Genomic DNA, 22563 nt, shown 5'->3' with positions numbered 1-22563 from the left:
ATGATGCCATTACAGTTTCACTGAGGCAGAGAGACAGAAGAGAGAGAGCTGACTTTATAACAGAATGCCTTTAGGGTAAATCTAAAAAAGCCTTGTTAATATGTCATCCAATAAAAGCGATGCCCCACATGGATCAGTCTGAATGAAAAGAGAGTTGAGATCACACAGAAGATTGGCACAATTGGAGCTGCCTTAGAACTTCAGATCACCAAAACAATAGTATTAGGTTCTCCATCTTCTTGGTTCTCCATCTCCTTGCATTTTTCTTATTGCTAACAAAAACATTAGACATTGACATCACTATTAAACTTAAAAAATTATTAAAGGGGTGGTATACTGCCCTTTTCACAAGATGTAAAATACGTCTTTGATGTCCCCAGAGTGTGTGTGTGAAGTTTTAGCTCAAAATACCCCACAGATATTTTTATATAGCATGTTAAAATTGTCACTTTTTGAGGGTGAGCAAAAACGCACCGTTTTTGTGTCTGTCCCTTTAAATGCAAATGAGCTGCTGCTCCCGGCACAGGGGGCGGGGCTTCAAGAGCTTGTGTCCTTTTACCTCACACAGATATCCACTGAAAATTCCAAAAACTTTTAGCCTTTTATGTTCAAACCGGAGTCAGACAATGATGGAGAGACTCAAGAAGAAGTGACAACATAGAAGCAACAGGACATTTCTGAATGGTTAGTTGATGAATTTATGTCGCTTATGTGTAGTTATCTTCTAGTCATCGATTAGCATATTCTGTCATAATCTATAAACCGTGTTCAGGGGGCGGGGTTTATGTAAATTGTATGATGTCACTAACCCGGGGGGAATGTCGTGTAGTCTCTACCAGCCATTTGTTGTAAGCGATTTCTTTAAAAGCAAATATCTCCCTTTGCTTTGAACTTTGAGCGTTGTAACTTTGCAGATGTTGTTTATGCTCAAACAGCAACATTACACACTAACTAAAGTTAGAAAAGTGAAATCATAATCAACCACCCCTTTAAACCTAACAAACATTATCATCTTCCATCTTTAATAAGTCTTAGACTTGGGATAATTAAGAGGGTGTGAATATGTACACACTACTATTAAAAATTTGGGGGTCTGTAAGATTTTTCTTAAAAAGAAATTAATACTTTTATTCAGCAAGGGTGCATTAACACGATCAAAAGTGACAGTAAAGACTAAAGATGGACTGATGTTTCGGCCTCCGATACTAAATCGGACGATTTTTTATCAATTTAAAACCATCGGTATATCGGCTATATAGCATGAAAAAAGCCAATATATAAACTGACAGTTAATTATAATGTCTTTCTATTTGTTAAAGAAATATGTAATGTTTTATAATAACAAGTCAAATATAAGTTAGTTGTTAATAAGAAATATTTGATAGCAAAAATAATCTCTGAAGGTTGCCATGTTGACTTATTTGTGCCTCTTATAATGTTGGGCTGTTGAATGTTAAAAGGATCCAATCCATGTTTAATGAAAATAATTTGATGATGCAGCAATAAACTAGCTAGTATACCTTAATACATGTGTTTTTGAACTTTGCTCATTTAAAACATGCAAGTGACAAGTATCAGTATCGGCCAGTAGTTGTTTGTTAAAATCAGTATTGGTATCTGCCCAAAAAAATCCAATCAGTGCATTCATAGTAAAGAGTTTTACATTTTTAAATTTCAAATAAATGCTGTTACTTTGAACGTTGTATTCATCAAAGAATCCTTAAAAATAATAAGCAGCACAACTTTTGTCAACATTGATAACACTATGAAATGTTTCTTGAGCAGTGAGGCCCAAATCACTCTATTGGATCACATAAACGTGAGCATACGTTTTTGGTGAGCATAGAGACTTCTCCTCAAACATTTTACAGCCTGCAACCCATGTTGACAAGCACGCGAACACAGTTCAACCCCGCTACTGTGATGCAAGGGTCCACGTCAAACATTTCAAAGCAGCATGTCCTCAAGGAAGCACTCAGAACATGTCCAGCGATCAAAATAGATTTCCACCCTTGCCCCAGTCTACTTCACCCCAGACTTATATTACTCCAGAATGTTTATATATCCAGAATGAGGAGCTAATAAGAGCTGAGGTCCGAAATAGTATCTAGTTCATTTATCTATAGCAGCTATACATTTATCTACAGTAGCAGCACCACCGGTGTAAAGGTTATGACAGTGCATATATGAATTGTCAAACTGCTCCTTAAAAGGACTAATCTTAATAATCATTCAGTTTTAATAGAATTAATAAGTACAATCAGCTGGTCATGATCTCAAAATCTAAAGACTGACAGGATCATTTGCCTAAAGAACACACTCCAATACGTTCTTTTCTCATGGATGCATATCCTCTGTTTGTCCCCAAAGCCTTTCCCAAAAGCTGGGCTTTTCTGACTCTCTTGAAAATGATGTTAAGGGCAAGGCTGCTCAGTGAGTCACATGTTGAAAGCCTTAAGCGCATAGGAAATCTACAGAAACCGCTGTGATCAGTTTGAAAGCATGTGTACAGCTGACAATAACAAAGGCCTCTGAGCCACTCCTGTCTGATGACTGTAACACGTGTCCTTTTTTCTCATCTATGTGTCTTTGGACTTGCAGAGTGGGTTCACATTGTTAAAGGTGGAGGAATGTTGTCAGTTATAAACACTTCTCTGAAAGTCTACAGAAAGCCACAAGAATAAGCTAAGAGTAAAGGCACAGATGGCTTCAGTGACATCAAAAAAATCCTATAGCTCAAACAGTATAGCATGATGCTGCTAGCAATGCCAAGGTCATGGGTTCCATTCCCAGGAAATGCATAAACCAATAAAATATAAACCCTGAATGCATGTTATTTGGATAAAACATCTGCCAAATGCATACATATAAATGTAATTAAAAAGGGAATTGAATGTGTATAGCTGTTCACTTAATCACTGTGATTAATTTAACCTTGTTAACCTGGTTCAAAGTTCAAAACCTGCAGAGTGTCTGTCTGGTTCTAAAAGCAACAGAAATAACCTGGACATCATTATGTCACATGACTATATCATATTTACAGCATTCTATTCTATATTTATTCATCATTATTAGTTCCCATTCTTATAGCTTTTTGCATGAAGCTCTCTGTTATCCACAGCAACTTTAACATACTTATTAATACAGCATACTATTCTTGTGTTTGCTCTACAAATCTCTGTAAAATACATTGTTGATACATATTCTTCATTGAAAATAATAAATACATCTGATATTACCTCAAAAGCATATGCTATGTACATTAGGTTGAATTCTTGCTCTGCTGGAAAATCCAGCTTAAGCAGGTAGATGTGTTTTGGAACATGGAAGATGGTTTCAAGCTGGTCATTAGCTGGTATAAGCTAGTTGATCATCTTGGAGCTGCCTGCTGGTCAAACCAGCTCAAGATGGTCAAAACATGATAGCTGTTGGTCAACCATCTGATGACCAGCTAACCAGAGTGGACCAACCAAAAAAACATCACACAAAACATCTTAAATTATATTTAAGGGTATAATAACATTTGCTAATCTATTGTACTCTGGTGACGGTTTTTTTTAATCTGAATACATAATTAAAGGAGAACTCCGGTCAATTTTAACATTGAGCTCATTTTTTTGTACATTTGGAGTGCTGTCAATACAGAGAACAACGACAAAAATCGGTGTTGCCTACACCGAGTTATTCTATTTTTAAAATTTGCACCCTGTTGACTTCAATGGGGCAAGTACTAAACCTGCTTTTAGCCTCTTAACATCCTTGATGTGTCATTACAAGTGCACAGAAAATGTGAGTGATTCCTTCTGAGTGAACACGAGTGAGTCTGACTGCAGTAGATGTGAAAGAAATGTATAAAAATGATGTTATTTAAGCCAGCGCAAATACCTTTGTTTACATCCTGTTTTTCGGTTGAAGTCCAAAGTAGTCGATTGCAGAGTTCACACGCATAGGTTTAATACCTATGATCACGCGCGTGAACTCGGCAATCGACTACTTTGGACTTCAACCGAAAAACAGGATGTAAACAAAGGTATTTGCACTGGCTTAAATAACATCATTTTTATACATATCTTTCACATCTACTGCAGTCAGACTCACTCGTGTTCACTCAGAAGGAATCACTCACATTTTCTGTGCACTTGTAATGACACATCAAGGATGTTAAGAGGCTAAAAGCAGGTTTAGTATGGGGTTCCATTTGTGCCAAAAATGAGTCGACTGCTTTGTGCTTTGTACTACACATTTGTCCTTGTCAACAGTCATTGTCTAGTTGTTCGAAAAAATTGGTATATGTTGATGTGCTTGTTCTCTGTTTATGTCGATTTGTTCTGTCGTCCTTAATGTATTGATCCTCCTTTTTCAGGAAAATTAGTATGTTGATGTGTATGTTCTTTGTTTATGTCGATTTGATCTATTGTCTTGTCTTCTTGTTCTGTCTTCCGTACTTGAACTGTAGTCCTAGCCTACTGTCGTCCTGTTCAGTCATATTAACTGTCGTCCTGTTCAGTCATATTAACTGTCGTCCTGTTCAGTCATATTAACTGTTGTCCTGTTCTGTCGTCCTGTTCTGTCGTCTTAACTGTTGTCCTGTTCTGTCGTCTTAACTGTCGTCCTGTTCAGTCATATTAACTGTCGTCCTGTTCAGTCATATTAACTGTCGTCCTGTTCTGTCGTCTTAACTGTCGTCCTGTTCTGTCGTCTTAACTGTCGTCTTGTTCTGTCGTCTTAACTGTCGTCCTGTTCTGTCGTCTTAACTGTCGTCCTGTTCAGTCATATTAACTGTCGTCCTGTTCAGTCATATTAACTGTCGTCCTGTTCTGTCGTCTTAACTGTCGTCCTGTTCTGTCGTCTTAACTGTCGTCTTGTTCTGTCGTCTTAACTGTCGTCTTGTTCTGTCGTCTTAACTGTCGTCCTGTTCTGTCGTCTTGTTCGAACAGATTAATAACTCATGAGTTTTTACACTGTACACTGTACTGTCGCCAAATTCAGTTCACACATCACTGCTGTCATTTTGGTTATACTACAACACTTATTAAAAAAAAAAAAAAAAAAAAAATTAAAAAATATATATAGGCCTATATATATTTAATTGTATAGACAATTGAAAATGTATAATTTTGATGATTTTTATTATGAAAAATATTCAATAACTTCACTGTAATTCACTGTATTGTTGCCAAATTCAGTTCACACATCACTGCTGTCCTGTTGGTTATATACAACACTTATTTTGGGAAAAATATATTTTTATTTCTATATAGGCTACAATTTTAAATGTATAATTTTGATGAGTTTTATTATGAAAAATATTCAATAACTTCACTGTAATACACTGTACTGTGGCCAAATTCAGTTCACACATCACTGCTGTCCTTTTGGTTATACTTCGGTGACGCATTGCTGCCATATACATATTATTTTTTCCCCTCAATTATGTCGTAATAACGAGATCTTATGTCGTTAAAACGACATCTTTTTCTCATAATAACGAGATGTTATGTCGTTAAAACGACATATTTTCTTGGCCTAAGGACATCACGTACAAAATATGCCTTTATCCGCATAAAATTGATAGCCTATCACGCTTTTATCACACTTCTACGTTCAAAAAGCTTAAGCAAATAGTAGCAGCCCCCAATCAGGCAAAATTAATCAAGGAGGCCCTTTTTTTTCAAATATATTTTATATAGGCCTATAAGTTTTTTATATAGGCTAATATATTATATATAAGATTTATTTTTGTTAATAGGCTATCTTCATTACCTAGAGATATAATTAAACAAAAAGTAGTCAAAACACATCTAACAGAACATAGCCTAAGTTGTTTATTTTTTACAACATTGTGTTCTTATTTTGTTTAATTAACGAAATGTCAATCTTCGTCTTTATAACAGAAGATACAATACAAAAATCTTCAAGATACAGCCTACAATCTTCACATGTATAACAGATTGTCACCTTATAAACAGTCCTTTGTGTGGTGGAATAAGCATAAATATATGGTTAGTATCTTAATTTAAACTATTTTATTATTTTATTAGTTCATGAACTAATTGCTAACTCAATAATTTAATGTAAAGAGCTGGATACTAATTAAATAATGTAAAATATTAAATGTAGGCTATTGATTAGAGTTGCCATATGATTTTTCAAGACTAGTCATTCAAGCGATTAGGATTAATCGCACGTTTATATTCTATCCTGGGTGCATGTATTCCGCGCTCAAGCGCAAACATAAAACTTGCCGCAAAGCACCGGCAAAAGTAGGCTAATGATAATAAATGTGTCTAAAAAAAACCCGAAGCATTTTAATTGTTTATTAATAAACTATAGTCTTTTCTAAATCAGTGTAGGCTGCCTGCAAACATATCTCTATACATCTCCGCAGTAATGTAGCCATATGCGCCTTTCATACGAACAGGATTACATAATCAGATGGTAGGCTACCGTACGTATTTGCTTTCGATTGGATTTTTTTCATTGGTGGACATTTTTTTATAAGATTTATATAGATAGCTATATTTCTCATGTCTGTAAGGCTTGTACACTGTTTTTCAGTTCATTTTTGAGACGCGCTCAAATTCACAGAGATCATGAAAGCGCGCCCTGTTCGTTTTATTTTATTTTACAAAAGCACAACGTTTTCTTGTTGTTGTGAGTTTACACAAATAAAAGTAGTTGCGACTGATGTATTATTCTTTTCTGTATGACCAGAAATGATGGAGTATTTTAATTTGTTTCCACTGTTGATAGGAAAAAGCGAGTGATGGCACCGGCACCTCCATGTCATGTAGTGCGCGCTCCACACTCCGCACAAACACTTGGGATATGCGCTTAATAATAGCGAACATTTATCCAGGTTAACGTTAGAGCGAGCGGCCATGCCAGACGGATAAGTCCTCTTCATGTTTAACAAATCAAATTCTGTTGCATTTTCTTGGGCCATTTGAGAAGGGCGGGTGAAACACTTAGCCTATACAGATAAACGCCCAACGCTGGTGTTTTTCTTTAAATAAATTCGTATAGGCTTTAAAATAAATATTGTTTGTGGGCTAATTAATGCCACAATAATTTGTTTATTTTATTGGCTACTTATATTTTTCATTTTTGTTTTGCATTGAATAGGCTACCATTTAAAGGATTTGCTGTGCACCGCAATGCCATCCTCCCATAGAAAGACACGTTAAGAGACACCTTTATTTTCTTTATAATAAAGGGTTTCTATAAAGGTGCTTTATTTTATTTCAAATGCTTTATTAATAAGGTGTGTACAGAATTTGATCTTTTAAAATTAATGTCCATTGGGGGCTGCTATTTCTTCAGCTTTTTGAAAGTAGATGTATGATAAAGACATGATTTGCTATCAATTTTATGTGGATAAAGGCATATTTTGTACATGACTACACATGTCCTTATAAGGCCAAGCAAATATGTCGTTTTAATGACATAACATCTCGTTATTACGAGAAAAAGATGTCGTTTTAACGACATAAGTATCTTTTTGCATCATTTTTATGATTTTTATTTATGAAAATGTATTTATTGTTGCCAAATTCAGTTCACACATCACTGCTGTCCTGTTTATCACTGCTGTCCTGTCCTGATAAATATATTTTTGCATAGTTTTTATGATTTTTATTTATCAAAAATATTCAATAACTTCACTGTAATTCACTGTAGAGCTTAGATCGGGCCCAAAAAAATCAAGTCCGACCCTACCCGAGCCCGTATGAGCCCGAGCCTGATTTAAACCATTTTTTAATACGTGGGCCATCATAACTTCAGGGGCGACGCCAGATATTTTTTTAACGCAGGTGCTGAGGGGGTGCTAGATATAGGCCTATTATACCGGTATATAAATACTATAAATAAATGAGCAACATTAGCCACTTAATATTTAATATTCAATTATTTTAATTATCACAATTAAAGTATTAATTTTATTAAATTGAACAAGCACAACATTCAACATTCAATCAAATATTGTTAAAGATTTATTATTAATAATAATGTTATTTCAACATAATATTTCGTTATTTCGACATAATATGTGTGCATGCAGCAAGCAAGATGTGCATTTGTAAATCCGGTGACGCGTGCATTGATTTTTATTAATAAACTAGTGTTTTCTGTCAGTGTCGACTCAGCTGCAAAGATTAAGTTCACGATCGCCATTTCCGTAGTGAACGCGCCCATATGGAGAAATGCACATCATGGATTACATCATTATTGAGTAGCCTATTTCTTTTCGTTTTGAATTGTTTCCTTTAAAGACATTTCAAGCTTTCTTTAGATAAATTTATCATGTCTGTGAGGCATACACTGAGTCTCGGTTTATTTATGATGAGATGCGCTCCAGTTCAAGTGCAATGCAAGTGACCGCGGCGCGCCAGCGCCTCCATGTCATGATTACATGCTACATTTGTTTCTTATTTAATAAATACAGGCAATTGGTTGATGAAAAATTGATTAAAATAAAAATAAAATTCATACAAAACGAAATTCACTTTAAAGAAATGCTTTCTTCAAAACAAAACTTAATGAAGTGGTCAAAATCATGACCCACTCGTCTCCCGATATAGCGCATCCTATCTTACTCGGGCTGTTCACTTTTCATAATCAACATAGATGGGAAAAAATAACATTATATTTGAACAAATATGAAACTAAATGCGCTTATTTAACGGCTATAGCACATATTTGTTATAAGACAAATATGTATAACATTTGTTATAACAAATACGTATAACTCTATATATAGAGGCTATAGCCTCTATTTGTACAAATTGCTGCACATTCATTTAATTCTTAAGGACGAAATGTAAACACATGCGTTGTTTGTTTATTCAGAATGGAATGGATCGCAAATGGATCCGAATGAAGAAACGTGAATGACAATGATGTTCACAGAAAATGAACAAGAATGAACTTTGGAACTACTAGGCTAATATAATTCAACAAGGTTTTAGAATATAGAATATTTTTTTTAACAAAATAAATATTTGTAAAGCCTACTATCCCGGCCAGCGGGGTTTAATAAAAATCATAAAAATTATGTAAAAATATATTTATCCAAAATAAGTGTTGTAGTAGGCCTACCATCAGGACAGCACTGATGTGTGAACTGAATTTGGCAACAATACAGTGAATTACAGTTTAGTTATTGAATATTTGTCATAAATAAAAATTATAAAAAATATGCAAAAATACATTTTCCCAAAATAAGTGTTGTAGTATAACCAACAGGAAAGCAGTGATGCGTGAACTGATTTTGGCAACAATACAGTGATTTACAGTAAAGTTATTGAATATTTTTCATAATAAAAATCATCAAAATGATATATTTACAATTGTCTATACAATTAAAAAATTATATATATATATATAAAAAATTTTTTTTTTTTTTTTTTTTTTTTAAATAAGTGTTTTAGTATAACCAAAAGGACAGCAGTGATGTGTGAACTGAATTTGGCGACAGTAAGTGTACAGTGTATAAACACTGTGTGTGAGTTATTAATCCGGGAAGTTCGAACGACAGTTAAGACGACAGAACAGGGGTGCGTTTCCCGAAAGCATCGTTGGCAAACTATGGTCGCAAGTTCCGTCGTTACCAATAGAGTTCAATGGACATTGCGATGAACTTGCGACCATAGTTGGCCAACGATGCTTTCGGGAAACGCACCCCAGGACGACAGTTAATATGACTGAACAGGACTACAGTTAAGACGACAGAACAGGACGACAGTTAATATGACTGAACAGGACGACAGTTAAGAAGACAGAACAGGACGACAGTTAATATGACTGAACAGGACGACAGTTAAGATGACAGAACAAGACGACAGTTAATATGACTGAACAGGACGACAGTTAAGATGACAGAACAAGACGACAGTTAATATGACTGAACAGGACGACAGTTAAGATGACTGAACAGGACGACAGTTAAGATGACTGAACAGGACGACAGTTAATATGACTGAACAGGACGACAGTTAAGACGACAGAACAGGACGACAGTTAATATGACTGAACAGGACGACAGTTAAGACGACAGAACAGGACGACAGTTAATATGACTGAACAGGACGACAGTTAAGAAGACAGAACAGGACGACAGTTAATATGACTGAACAGGACGACAGTTAAGATGACAGAACAAGACGACAGTTAATATGACTGAACAGGACGACAGTTAAGATGACTGAACAGGACGACAGTTAAGATGACTGAACAGGACGACAGTTAATATGACTGAACAGGACGACAGTTAAGACGACAGAACAGGACGACAGTTAATATGACTGAACAGGACGACAGTTAAGACGACAGAACAGGACGACAGTTAATATGACTGAACAGGACGACAGTTAAGATGACAGAACAAGACGACAGTTAAGATGACAGAAAAAGACGACAGTTAAGACGACAGAACAGGACGACAGTTAATATGACTGAACAGGACGACAGTTAAGATGACAGAACAAGACGACAGTTAAGATGACAGAACAGGACGACAGTTAAAGCTGCCGTCGGCAAGTCTGGCAGATTGAGTGGACTTAGCCAAAATTTTGAATGTTTACAACTCTCATGCCCCTCCCCACTACCAACGAGCACCCGCCCATCGTCAGTGCGTGTGTACCTGATTTTCTGTGAACGCGTCCATCTCTTCAGCATCGATCAACACCATAGACTCGGAGGTAGGCTGGCCTGGCTAATCTATCCATAGATAGCAATAACCGAGGAATTGGAAGCTTGTTAGTAGATTTTCTCTCCGCCATCACGCTTCATACAATCTTCAGGCGAACTTCAAGCATGTCGTGTGCATGTGATATTGTAATGCGCGCGTCTGCGCGAGGGAGGGGGGATCTGTGGCGTGTGCACGAACTGTGATTGACAGTCAGATCTCACACCCCCCTGCGCTGATTGGACCCGATGAGACGGGAGCGGTGGATTTTTGCAAAACAAATAACACGCTCCAGGTGGAGTTAGAAGCTCGGGTTTTTTTCTAAAACCACCTTATTTATGTTGTTCTGTCGGATTATAGTGTCAATTTCACTGAATTTGATCAAAAAAATGTTGCCGACGGCAGCTTTAAGACGACAGAACAGGACGACAGTTAATATGACTGAACAGGACGACAGTTAAGATGACAGAAAAAGACGACAGTTAAGATGACTGAACAGGACGACAGTTAAGACGACAGAACAGGACGACAGTTAATATGACTGAACAGGACGACAGTTAAGATGACAGAACAAGACGACAGTTAATATGACTGAACAGGACGACAGTTAAGACGACAGAACAGGACGACAGTTAATATGACTGAACAGGATGACAGTTAAGACGACAGAACAGGACGACAGTTAATATGACTGAACAGGACGACAGTTAAAGACGACAGAACAGGACGACAGTTAAGACGACAGAACAGGACGACAGTTAATATGACTGAACAGGGGTGCGTTTCCCGAAAGCATCGTTGGCCAACTATGGTCGCAAGTTCCGTCGTTACCAATAGAGTTCAATGGACATTGCGATGAACTTGCGACCATAGTTGGCCAACGATGCTTTCGGGAAACGCACCCCAGGACGACAGTTAAGACGACAGAACAGGACGACAGTTAATATGACTGAACAGGATGACAGTTAAGATTACTGAACAGGATGACAGTTAATATGACTGAACAGGACGACAGTTAAGATGACAGAACAGGACGACAGTAGGCTATAGGACTAACTTACAGTTCAAGTACGGAAGACAAGATGACAGGACAACAGATCAAATCGACATAAACAAAGAACATACACATCAACATACTAATTTTTCTGAAAAAGGAGGATCAATACATTAAGGACGACAGAACAAATCGACATAAACAGAGAACACACACATCAACATATACCAATTTTTTCGAACAACTAGACAATGACTGTTGACAAGGACAAATGTGTAGTACAAAGCATAAAGCAGTCGACTCATTTTTGGCACAAATGGATCCCCATAGTACAAAGCATAAAGCAGTCGACTCATTTTTGGCACAAATGGAACCCCATAGTCATGCACTTTAATTAGGTGTGTCAAACTGGCTACTTATTTGATTCGAGTCTTAGTTATGTATACTCACTCAACAATTTTTTTAGTCTACTCCAGACTAACATTACTGGCTAGAGTTGTCTCTGACTTTGTCTAAAGTAATATGTCATTCGCCTTCACTCCTGTAACAAGTTGCGGAATATTCATTCCTATTACATGCTGTACACGACTGGAAATCTTCTCAAAAGCAATACATAACGAATCAGACACAACAGGCGTGCTTTGAGGGCGATTGATTACATAAATGCAATTAAAATGCCAACCGTGCCTGTAACCCGCGGCGTGATCACCTGACCAATAGCAAAGCACGCGGGTTGATAGGACAATGATCAGTCTGAACTGTTCATCAGCGAAGTTGTTTAATTAAACTTTGACGGCACGCACGCGTGTGGCAGAAAACAGCACAGGCAACTGCGCAAAGATGATACAGAAGAGCAGCAACAGGAAATGAAAAGACACTGCGACTTACGGAGATGTAAATATGTGTCGTGAGTATCCATTCCGAGTCAGTTTACTGTCGGGTCTTGTCCTGGAGCCGCGCGGCACCCCTCTCAATTCCTCTCCCCGGCCCGAGTGAACTGAACTCTGCGGCGCTGCTGGCTGGATCGGGGCCGCGCTCAGGGGGAGGGGGGGGGAGGAGGGGTTTCACAAACGACAACAATCAGATAGCCTAACTAACACATAGCCAGGCAGATGACTTAAGCACATGTGTACTTGTGTTTGTGCAAAATAACATTTAAACACTATAACCATGACTAATTACTATTTAGAAACACAATTTAAGTAAATATATTGCAATGTTATTTATAACACGGCCTGAATACATGCAAGAAAGAACAACCATTTACATTTATGTATCTGACAGATGTTTTTATAAGCAACTTACATTGCATTCAATGTAGGCTATACATATTTTAAGTTCATGTATTTCCTGGGAATTGAACTAAAGATCTTGGCTTCAATGACTACTGTACCATTCAACCATCAATAGCAACAGTACCAAGCTGGAGACTATAAAATGCATTGTCTGGAAAACCTAAAAATGTAAATATTAAAATAACATTTTTACATATGACTGAAACAACTTGATAAATGTAGTTACACCAGCAAAAGTAATTTTAAAGAATCAGGACTCTGTTTCCCAAACGTAATGTAAGGCTTAGATAGAGACCATTGATGCTATTAGGTTCCGTGATCTACTTAGGCTTGCAATGCTTTTTGCAACACAGACCAGATAGAAATGCCTACTTAAGGTAACAATTTTCTTTTTTATAATGTGTGTACCAAAAGAAATAGCATAATTTCAGTCAGGCAAATGGTAGAATTTAAGCAATTATCAATCCGATCCCAAGAGAAAATGTAACTAGTTCCCGAGCTGGCAATTTCACATGAATTTGTATGATGTGATTAGTACAGTCCAGAAACATTTTTTTTTTTCAAGAAAATAAAGGTCCACTCCTAAGCATATAGTACGAAAACACTGGAATGAGATATTAATTAATATGAATTAGCCACCAATTCACTAAAATAGGTATGAGAGTGTATGTAATTGGTGGATATTGTGTTTATTTTTAGTTTTAAGTACATTTGTTTGCATTCGGCATAATAACTCATAAAATATGCTAAATCAAACTTGTTTTTAAATTTGATATAATACAAAAGTAGAAAGCAAAACCGTAATAAAATGATTTTTGTGAATGAGATCTGTCTGGCCCAAAGACTCCTTGAATTCCCCCCAGACTGTTCCTCAGAGTGGGGTCATACAGGGGTGAGCTCTCACTACCACCGAAGGTTATTCAGAAGTCACCAGCATTCACCAGTCTTGAACTAGTGTGAGGTTAGTGCTCTAAATGACCAGTGACTTCACAAGGCCCTTACCTCTAGTTTCCCTCTATAAGCCCACCCCATCCCACAACCCCCACATACTCTGTCCCCTCATTGTAAATGACCTATTAAAGAACACAAGACCATGGTAAACAAGATGAATGGCTTTTATTCCAACCCATCTCACACCAATCAAGGCTTTCTGTTTGAACCCCCTTCCTTAAGTCTATTAGACCATGTTAATTTATTAAAGTCAAACCGAAGAATTAAAACGGTCATTTGTCACTACTCTCTTTGTGTGGGCTTAATGGTGGCACATGGTGTAAGGCCTGCAATTTGTTATCCTCTTCTTTTCACTCCGGTTCTCTTATTTTATAGCCATTTGGGGTTAAACACCAGGAAACAAGTTGCGGTCAGTTTCTTGTGTCATAACTGCTAATAATAAATTTGTTGAATGCAAAATGTGAATAAAGTATGATGTCGAACATTTGGCATGTCACGTTGATTACATGTTTAACACCAGCTGCCATAGAAACGACATGAATTTTTCAACATTGTTTATTTAAATCGTTTTTATTTTGCTCTGAGTCTGCCCCTTTTAACCTCCATCATGTTTCTTTTGCCTTCTTATCTCAAAGATAATCAGTCACACACTCTCTTTCTAACACACTAACAACACACACACACACACACACACACACACACACACACACACACACACACACACACACACACACACACACACACACACACACACACACAGTCAGAGCTGTCAGTGAGCCAAACCATATGCAGTAATCCCTTTGTATTCACTAACCCATCCAGACAAACAATGTGTCCCAGCCCCGTCCCACCCCCAGCACACCAGACCTAGGCCACCTGCTAACTCTACATCATACACCCAGACACAAACCAAAGGATGAAGACCTACAAGTTTGTGTCAGTGTGTGAATACTGAACATTTCTCTCTGACACTCGTGCATGTTATGAATTGTTTTTCTATTCCTGAAACTGGCAACCCATGTGCAAATGCTTTCCTTTCAATCTGTCCTTCTACTTTACACTCCACTCATTTGTTCTCCAAATCCAACACAAATCCCCCTCACACAAGCTGAGATGATAAGTGATCCTCTTCTGTTGGCGCTTTGAGGAGACAATGCTCAACAACTGTGTTCATCAATCTCAGAGGATATCCATCACGCAAACAAAAGATGAAGTGAGCAGAGGGCTATGTTTGTGAAATGTCTGTTTGCTTACTCTCTTATGCTCTTTTCTATCTTTTTTTTCAGACTGAAGCTTTCTCCTGATGACTGCTGAGTTAAAACACCCACAGAGATGCAAGAATGCACAGAAATCGAGGAGTGGGGGTGATTTTATGTAATCCTTAGGTTTTATAATATTTTCTGGTTTCCAGCAGGAAGCTCTAAAATTGTACTATGCTCTGCTTTTATTGCATTATTCACTGCTTTTCTTATAAGGGCAAATATAAGAATAGACAAAAATTCTCAAATTATTTTTTTTTTATCTTTTGAAAACCTGAAGTCAGCCTCAGCATAGTTCCTATGCCAACATAAAGACATGGTGTTCAAAGCTCTAATCCATTCCAAAAGGATGCTCTTGACATGCATTATATTAACCTGTTAATACTCAGACAGTTTGTGTGAGGGGGCTGGTGGGTTTATACACAATTAACCTGAATGGACCATACTGGTTCATGATGGTCTAAAACACAAAATAGAACCCACTCACACAAATTAGTTTAACTCATTGGATGCTTTTATCTTAAAACACTCGGAATGAATGATTTTTTTTTTGTGCTTAACATAAAAACCTCACCCATATTCATATATAGCAAAAAAAATAGATTATTTAAAACTGACTTGTTAAACTTTAGGCCTACTCAATCGGTTCAGTAAGCTTGCTTGAATTTTGGATAAATTGATGGCCACATTTTAAATTGTAGGTTAAACGGGGTTTAGGTTCTTTGAAAACATAAGAACGTTCCATGGGTAAAGTGTGAGAGAGGTTCAGATCCAGCTGAGATTGCTGTAACCCACCTCAGGTTAAGCTGACAATGTCCTGGGAAGACCAACAAGCTTATGACTATGAACACCTGTTCCAGATCTTCAAACCAGCCAGTGTGACCTGCTGGTCTGACATTTAGTAACTTAACAAGGACGAGAAAAGATGAACAGCCTATGAATAAGCAACCTGTTATACCCTAGAAGCTCAGCTGGTTGGTTTTTACCAAACAACTTTAATATTCCTATTTTTTCCCAAAATTTTGTTATGTATGTCAGTTTGACAGTCATAATTAGTAGCTCCAGTCTAGAGCCTGCTTATCGTTCTGTTGTATATATTTTGTTCTACTGTCACTCAAAAAAAAAGCATTACAATAAGTCTTGTTGAATAGGCTACATGTGTTACATATCTTGCATCTTTTATTTTATCCAACACTGATGCTTTAAATAGGACATCCAGTGGCCAAGGGTGGCTTATAGTTCAGTTCACATAGTCAAATGTCAAAGTGTCAGCTGTCAGGCAGTAGGCCTACTAAATGTCTATATTTGTAAATAGCCTATACTATCTCTAATAGGCTACAGTAATTTGATTGTTTTGCCTAGTTAGGTCTTTCAACTGTGAGTTGCAATCAATGTCCTTGGAAACCTGTGGAAAGCGGGTTTAAAAAACGGTATGATACAAAAGTCAATTGAACACTTCAATGCAAATCTTCAATGCAATGTCAACCCGGTTTTCCAGAGCATTCATTAATTTGTCTGATTGGCAAACTAATCCTTCTTTTGAGTCGGATCTTTTCAATTGATCAGTTGAAACATTTCACAAAGTGGTCTGCTTTTAAGAAACATTTAAGAAATGCTTAAGAAACGCAGCCCTGAACGAATAGGAATCGGACAATTCTGATTGAATATAGGCCTAATTGAATCGGACATGATCCATTGCTGAAGTGAACCGAAGATTTTACTAATTAGGCGAAATATATATAGAAACTCCTAATACATATATTTTATTAAAATATATTAATATATATTTTAGCCGAAGTGACAATGAAAACGTACTATAAATATAGGCCTACGCATAAGAAAAAAAAAGTTGATTTTAATAAACTATTTTATTACAACGCCAAAAACGTATTAATTAATATAATGTGCCTAAACCAGTTGAATCAGTCTTTGAACCGGTTCTTTAAAATGAACTGTTTGAAATAACAGAATTGCTGGAAAGCAGACAGTCTATTTTTTACAGTGTCTACTGCCACCATGTGGCGTAGAGATGAAAAACAACAGTCTTTTACAGGCCTGTGTTTGACATAGACCCACTCCGGCACCCGTAGAGTTACCGTAAAACAAGACGTGTACTTGCTGCATTATTGTTGTGTAGTTTCATCAGAATCGGGAAATGCGAGTTTACATCTTCACACAGATCTCATCTATAACCAGTCATCCGACTCACTTTTAAACGTTACTAATGTGTTCAAGGCATAATGTCGTCGGATTTGATGTTAGATTTTGTGAATCAGTCGATGATAAATAAGGAAGCAGGGGACATTTCCATCGATCAGGATGGAGAGTGGGGTAAGATAAGATAAGTTACACTTTCTAGAAACAGCGCGTGCTGCTTTCGAGAAGCGTCAACTACCGACGTATTCTACTAGATTTACGATTAGCAAAATATCTTTGTGTTTAGATCAAACTCATATTGGAGCGACTTAATATAGTAGTTGGTTTGGGATTTCGTCAACTGACTGGTGAACTTGTTTCCCATTCATCCTTAGTGTTGTTTTTGTGGCTTCGGTTTAAGATTTCAATCAATTTAAGTAGTTGAATTAAAAATATTAACACCTTTGTTTATTCGACTGTTCATCACTACATGTTTTGGATTGTAAGTTATTATGTTGATTGTCTTGTGAACATGGTCTAGTTATACTATACTATATACTATATCACAGTGTGTCAGTAAGGTTTAGGTAAACATATAAAAGAAACTGGAATGGAAACCAAATTAGCAGCAACCTGTGTTACAATGCCTCAGGGTGAATGGTTGCTGGTTGCTGGTTGCTTGACCTGGACACAAAAGAAGGTTTATGAAATTGATATGTTTCCTGTTTTGCTCTCATGCCTTCAGCACTTTGTTTTCTTTTCTAATTTGTTTTGAGTTAACCTGCCTTAGGTCATACTTAAGTTCAGGACACTGTCTTTTTTACTTGTGCAGATATCAGTTTGTTTGATGATCTGGAGGATCTTGGGGATGCTGACGAGCTTCTGGAGGCGCTGGTGGAGAGTGTAGGATATGTGAGTCAAATCTGTCAAAACAGGTCACACCGGATCACACAATCGTTTTTCTTGGAATTTGATATATCTATTTTTTTTTTTTAAATAGCATTCATAAAGGAAACACTCTTCTTTGAAAGACTGTCCAGCTCTTATTATTAGCTGTAAACAGGTTTGTAGAAAAACATCAGTAATTAAGCATGAATCAAAAGCATTGTGGATCTTTCATTCTTTAGGACACCTCTGTTCCTGACCTGAACTTTGACATTGAGCACCCAGTGTGGAGTAGCCCTCGATCAGGTACTAATTTAGTTTTCTGTGGACTGGACATGACTATTTTTGAATGTCTATAGCAGCAATGAATTCAGAGTACCGTAATATTTTTGAGAAATGTTTATAATATCACCAAAGCAAAATGTTCAAACGTACACGTACAGTCACCATTCGAGGGTCACTGTGTCCAGGTAAAAGATCTGATTTTTTTTTTTCTGTCCTTGTTCTCTCTGTCTGCTCTCACAGATGGTGATGTAACCGTGGACTCTCTGTCACCAAACCATACGCTCAGTTTAGTGTCCTCACCAGCATCAGTTGAGCCCCACTCACCGTACTCCACACATGTGAGTCAAACTCCATTCCCCAAACACACTCCCAAAACAAAGTGGTTTTGAACTCCACGCCTTTTACAATCGCAGACAAACTAACATGCACAATTATTTATTTATTTATTTATTTATTGCATATATCAACATACACGGATAGCAATAATAATAACATTAATATAACATTTAGGAATTGCAAAAGAGACAATAAAATAATATTTTATTTATTTAATATTAATATAAATATTATATATTTATTGTATTTATTTATAAAGTAAAAATATTATTCTATTTTATTTCCTTAAATGTATTTTATTTTTTGATATATACACACAGATACAGTTCTTTTTTCTGCCTTTATTTAATGACTTAATTAGTCAGATGCCCATCCAGTGCCCAGATGGAGTGTGTTTGGGCTGCACTGGTCCTGCCAGCTGTAATTCAGAGATCAAGAGGGCAGACACGCACATACACCCATGTGAATTAGGTGTCTAATTAAGTCTCCACTGTGTTAACGAATGTCTTAATCAGCTCTCAGCACATCATCAAACTAATTAATGTCTCACACTGAGATGTGTCCAGGCTTTATTTTTTTCAAAAATCACAGTGTCCTTTTCAAGGTTTCAAAGAAAAACTGAAATGTCACTATCACACATACACGTTGTTTCAGTGGAAACCTAAACACTTGAATCTCAATGTCACCTCAGAAACTTGATGAGAAAGGAACTAAAAACCTTAGCGGTTTAAAGTCAATGAATTATTTAACATGCCACATATTTGCTATAGTTATTTGCTATTAACATTCTGTTCTGTTACTGAATGATGGGACACATTCTTGTTTTCAGTAAATAGACGGATCGATGAATAAAACTAAACGATGGATTGGATACTCAATGCATTTTAAAAATTGAACTATTTTTAACATGTTTAAAAAAATTACTCGCATGGCTCAGTTACAGTCAGATGCAAGATAATGACTGAAGACACATTAAAGAATAGGAGGGTATCACAGGTGTTCTGTAGTGTGTTGTGGTTTTATTGATCCGTCGTTTGGATATGTGCAAACAGTTAAGTAATGATATAGTTTTAGCCATCTGGATTCACAACCCAGAATTCCAATGCTTCAGTGCACTTTCAGTTCTTTATCTCTCTATAAGGGCACAGATGGCTTTTCTTTGATAGACCTAACTAACTATAATGCTTTCTTCAGGATGAGGTGCTGTCTCCAGTCTCATGGCATTCTCAGCCCTCTCCATTGTCTGTCTGTTCTGACTCGAGCGGTTTTGCTGAGGCACTCACTGAGAGGAAGCCTTCCAAGAGGACCAATCCGACAAAAGGTAAGTGAAGTGCATTCATTTCGAACCTCATTAACTGAAACCTCCCTAATTTCCTTATTTGAACAGTTACTTTTTTATAATAAAGTTGATTAACAGTAAAATTGTTCTCACAGCAAAGCCTCTGCAACCAGCGAAGAGACCAATTCAGGTTAGCCCCAAGGTTTCCATTCAGCCTAAACCACTCATTACCACGATGCCCATCGCCCATGCTGCAGCCCCGCTTCAGACTAAGACCATCATCATCCAACCTCTCCAGACCACTGTTCTACCTGTGGTGAAACCTCCACCTGTCACTATTCAGCCAGCACCCCCTACAGGTGAAAAAAACTCAGTCACCTATAATGCCACACTTAAAAAAAAAACAAAAAAAAAACATAAATATAAAAATTACATATAAAAAAAATATGTAATAAAAGGTCCTGGTATGTTTATTCACATTTTTATTAATTTTTATTTGTTTATTTGCAAGGTTAAATGTTTCAGGTTGTATTGGCAGTGCTCTGTTCATGCATAAAAAAACCAGCAGATGGCGCAAAGCATCAACTTTTTTGTGCTACTGGTGGGCATCTCATTTTAAAGTCCATCTTCAAGCAAACTGGGAATTGTTCTTCAACTGCTGGTACACCTTTCTGCCCTGTTACGTATCCTAGTAAAAAGCAGAATTTAAGTATTTGTTTGAGCTGCTTGTTTATGACTTTTGAAAAAAGCCATTCACACTTTGGTTTCTCACCGATTGTTTTTATGTGAGAGAGTTGCATTTAATATACTTTAAAATATAATTTGTTATTGTGATGCAAAGCTGAATTTTCAGCATCATTACTCCAGTCTTCAGTGTCACATGAATATCAGAAATCATTCTAATATGCTGATTTATTATTAATGTTGGAAACAATTGTGCTGCTGAATACTTTTTTCAGGATTCTTTGATGAATAAAAAGTTACAAAAGAACAGCATTTATTTAAAATAGAAATCTTTTGTAACAATATACACTACCGGTCAAAAGTTTGGGTGGTTTCGTTCTTTTTTTTTTTTTTTTTTTTTTGGGGAAAGAAATGAATACTTTTATTTAGCAAGGATGTGGAAAATTGCTAAAAAGTGATAGTAAATATTTCTATTTTTAATAAATGCTGTTCATTTGAACATTTTATCCATCAATGAACCATGAAAAAAGTATCACAGGTTCCAAAAAAAATATTCAGCAACACAATTGTTTCCAACATTGATAATAACTGAGTATCAAATCAGCATATTAGAATAATTTATGAAGGATCATGTGACACTGAAGACTAGTTCTGGCTGATGAAAATTCAGCTTTGCATCACAGAAATAAATTATATTTTAAAGTATATTAAAATAGAAAAACGTTATTTTAAATTGCAATAATATTTCACAGTATTTGATCAAATAAATGCAGGCTTGATGAGCACAAGAGACTTCAAAAACATTAAAAATAATAATGTTTCCAAACTTTTGATCTGTACTATTGTATATATATATATATATATATATATATATATATATATATATATATATATATACACACAGTGGGGAGAACAAGTATTTGATACACTGTCGATTTTGCAGGTTTTCCTACTTACAAAGCATGTAGAAGTCTGTAATTTTTATCATAGGTACTCTTCAACTGTGAGTCATGGAATCTAAAACAAAAATCCAGAGAATCACATTGTATGATTTTTAAGTAATTAATTTGCATTTTATTGCATGACATACAATCATGGCCAAAATTGATGGCACCCCTGATAAATATGATAAAAAATGGCTGTAAAAAATAAATCTGCATTGTTTATCCTTTTGATCTTTCCTTCAAAAAATTCACAAAAATCTAACCTTTCATTGAAGTAAAAGAACTGAAAGTGGGGGGTAAATCACATTATGAAATAAATGTTTTTCTCCAAAACACGCTGGCCATAATTGTTGGCACCCTGTTATTAAACACTTTCTGCAACCTCCTTTTGCCAAGATAACAGCTCTGAGTTTTCTCCTATAATGCCTAAAGAGTTTGGAGAACACCTGACAAGAGATCAGAGACCATTCCTCCATACAGAATCTCTTCAGATTCACAAGTTCATGTTGGTGCTTCTTCTCTTCAGTTCACCCCACTCATTTTCTATATGGTTCAGTTTAGGGGACTGGGACGGTCATGGCAGAAGCTTCATTTTGTGCTTAGTTGCCCATTTTTGTGTTGATTTTGATGTTTGTTTTGGACCGTTGTCCTGATGGAAGATCCAACCAGGCCCATTATAAGATTTCTAGCAGAGACGGTTAGGTTTTGATTTTTTATCTGTTTGTATTTGCTAGAATCCATAATACCATGTATCTGAACAAGATGTCCAGGACCTCCAGCAAATAAATAGGCCCACAACATATAAGATCCAGCAGTATATTTAACCGT

The 22563-nt window shown here is 36.5% G+C and overlaps 2 protein-coding genes across 2 annotated transcripts in view; one reads left to right on the top strand and one right to left on the bottom strand.

The window, feature by feature from the left end:
* Nucleotides 1–12723, bottom strand: part of rxrgb (retinoid X receptor, gamma b) — a 41213-nt gene extending 28490 nt beyond the window's left edge. The window contains exon 1 of the mRNA XM_079887361.1: nt 12570–12723. Coding sequence (XP_079743487.1) covers nt 12570–12600 — 31 coding nt within the window. The 5' untranslated portion in view covers nt 12601–12723. The remainder of the gene's footprint in view (nt 1–12569) is intronic.
* A 4483-nt stretch (nt 12724–17206) lies between these two features.
* The window catches only part of atf6 (activating transcription factor 6), a 62624-nt gene continuing 57267 nt past the window's right edge, over nt 17207–22563 (top strand). The window contains exons 1-6 of the mRNA XM_079887743.1: nt 17207–17517; nt 18155–18234; nt 18450–18513; nt 18733–18830; nt 20023–20149; nt 20263–20466. Coding sequence (XP_079743869.1) covers nt 17427–17517; nt 18155–18234; nt 18450–18513; nt 18733–18830; nt 20023–20149; nt 20263–20466 — 664 coding nt within the window. The 5' untranslated portion in view covers nt 17207–17426. The remainder of the gene's footprint in view (nt 17518–18154; nt 18235–18449; nt 18514–18732; nt 18831–20022; nt 20150–20262; nt 20467–22563) is intronic.

This window comes from Squalius cephalus, assembly GCF_949319135.1.
Source record: "Squalius cephalus genome assembly, chromosome: 12".
Taxonomy (NCBI): Eukaryota; Metazoa; Chordata; class Actinopteri; order Cypriniformes; family Leuciscidae; genus Squalius; species Squalius cephalus.
This window is presented reverse-complemented; position numbering and strand designations above follow the sequence as displayed.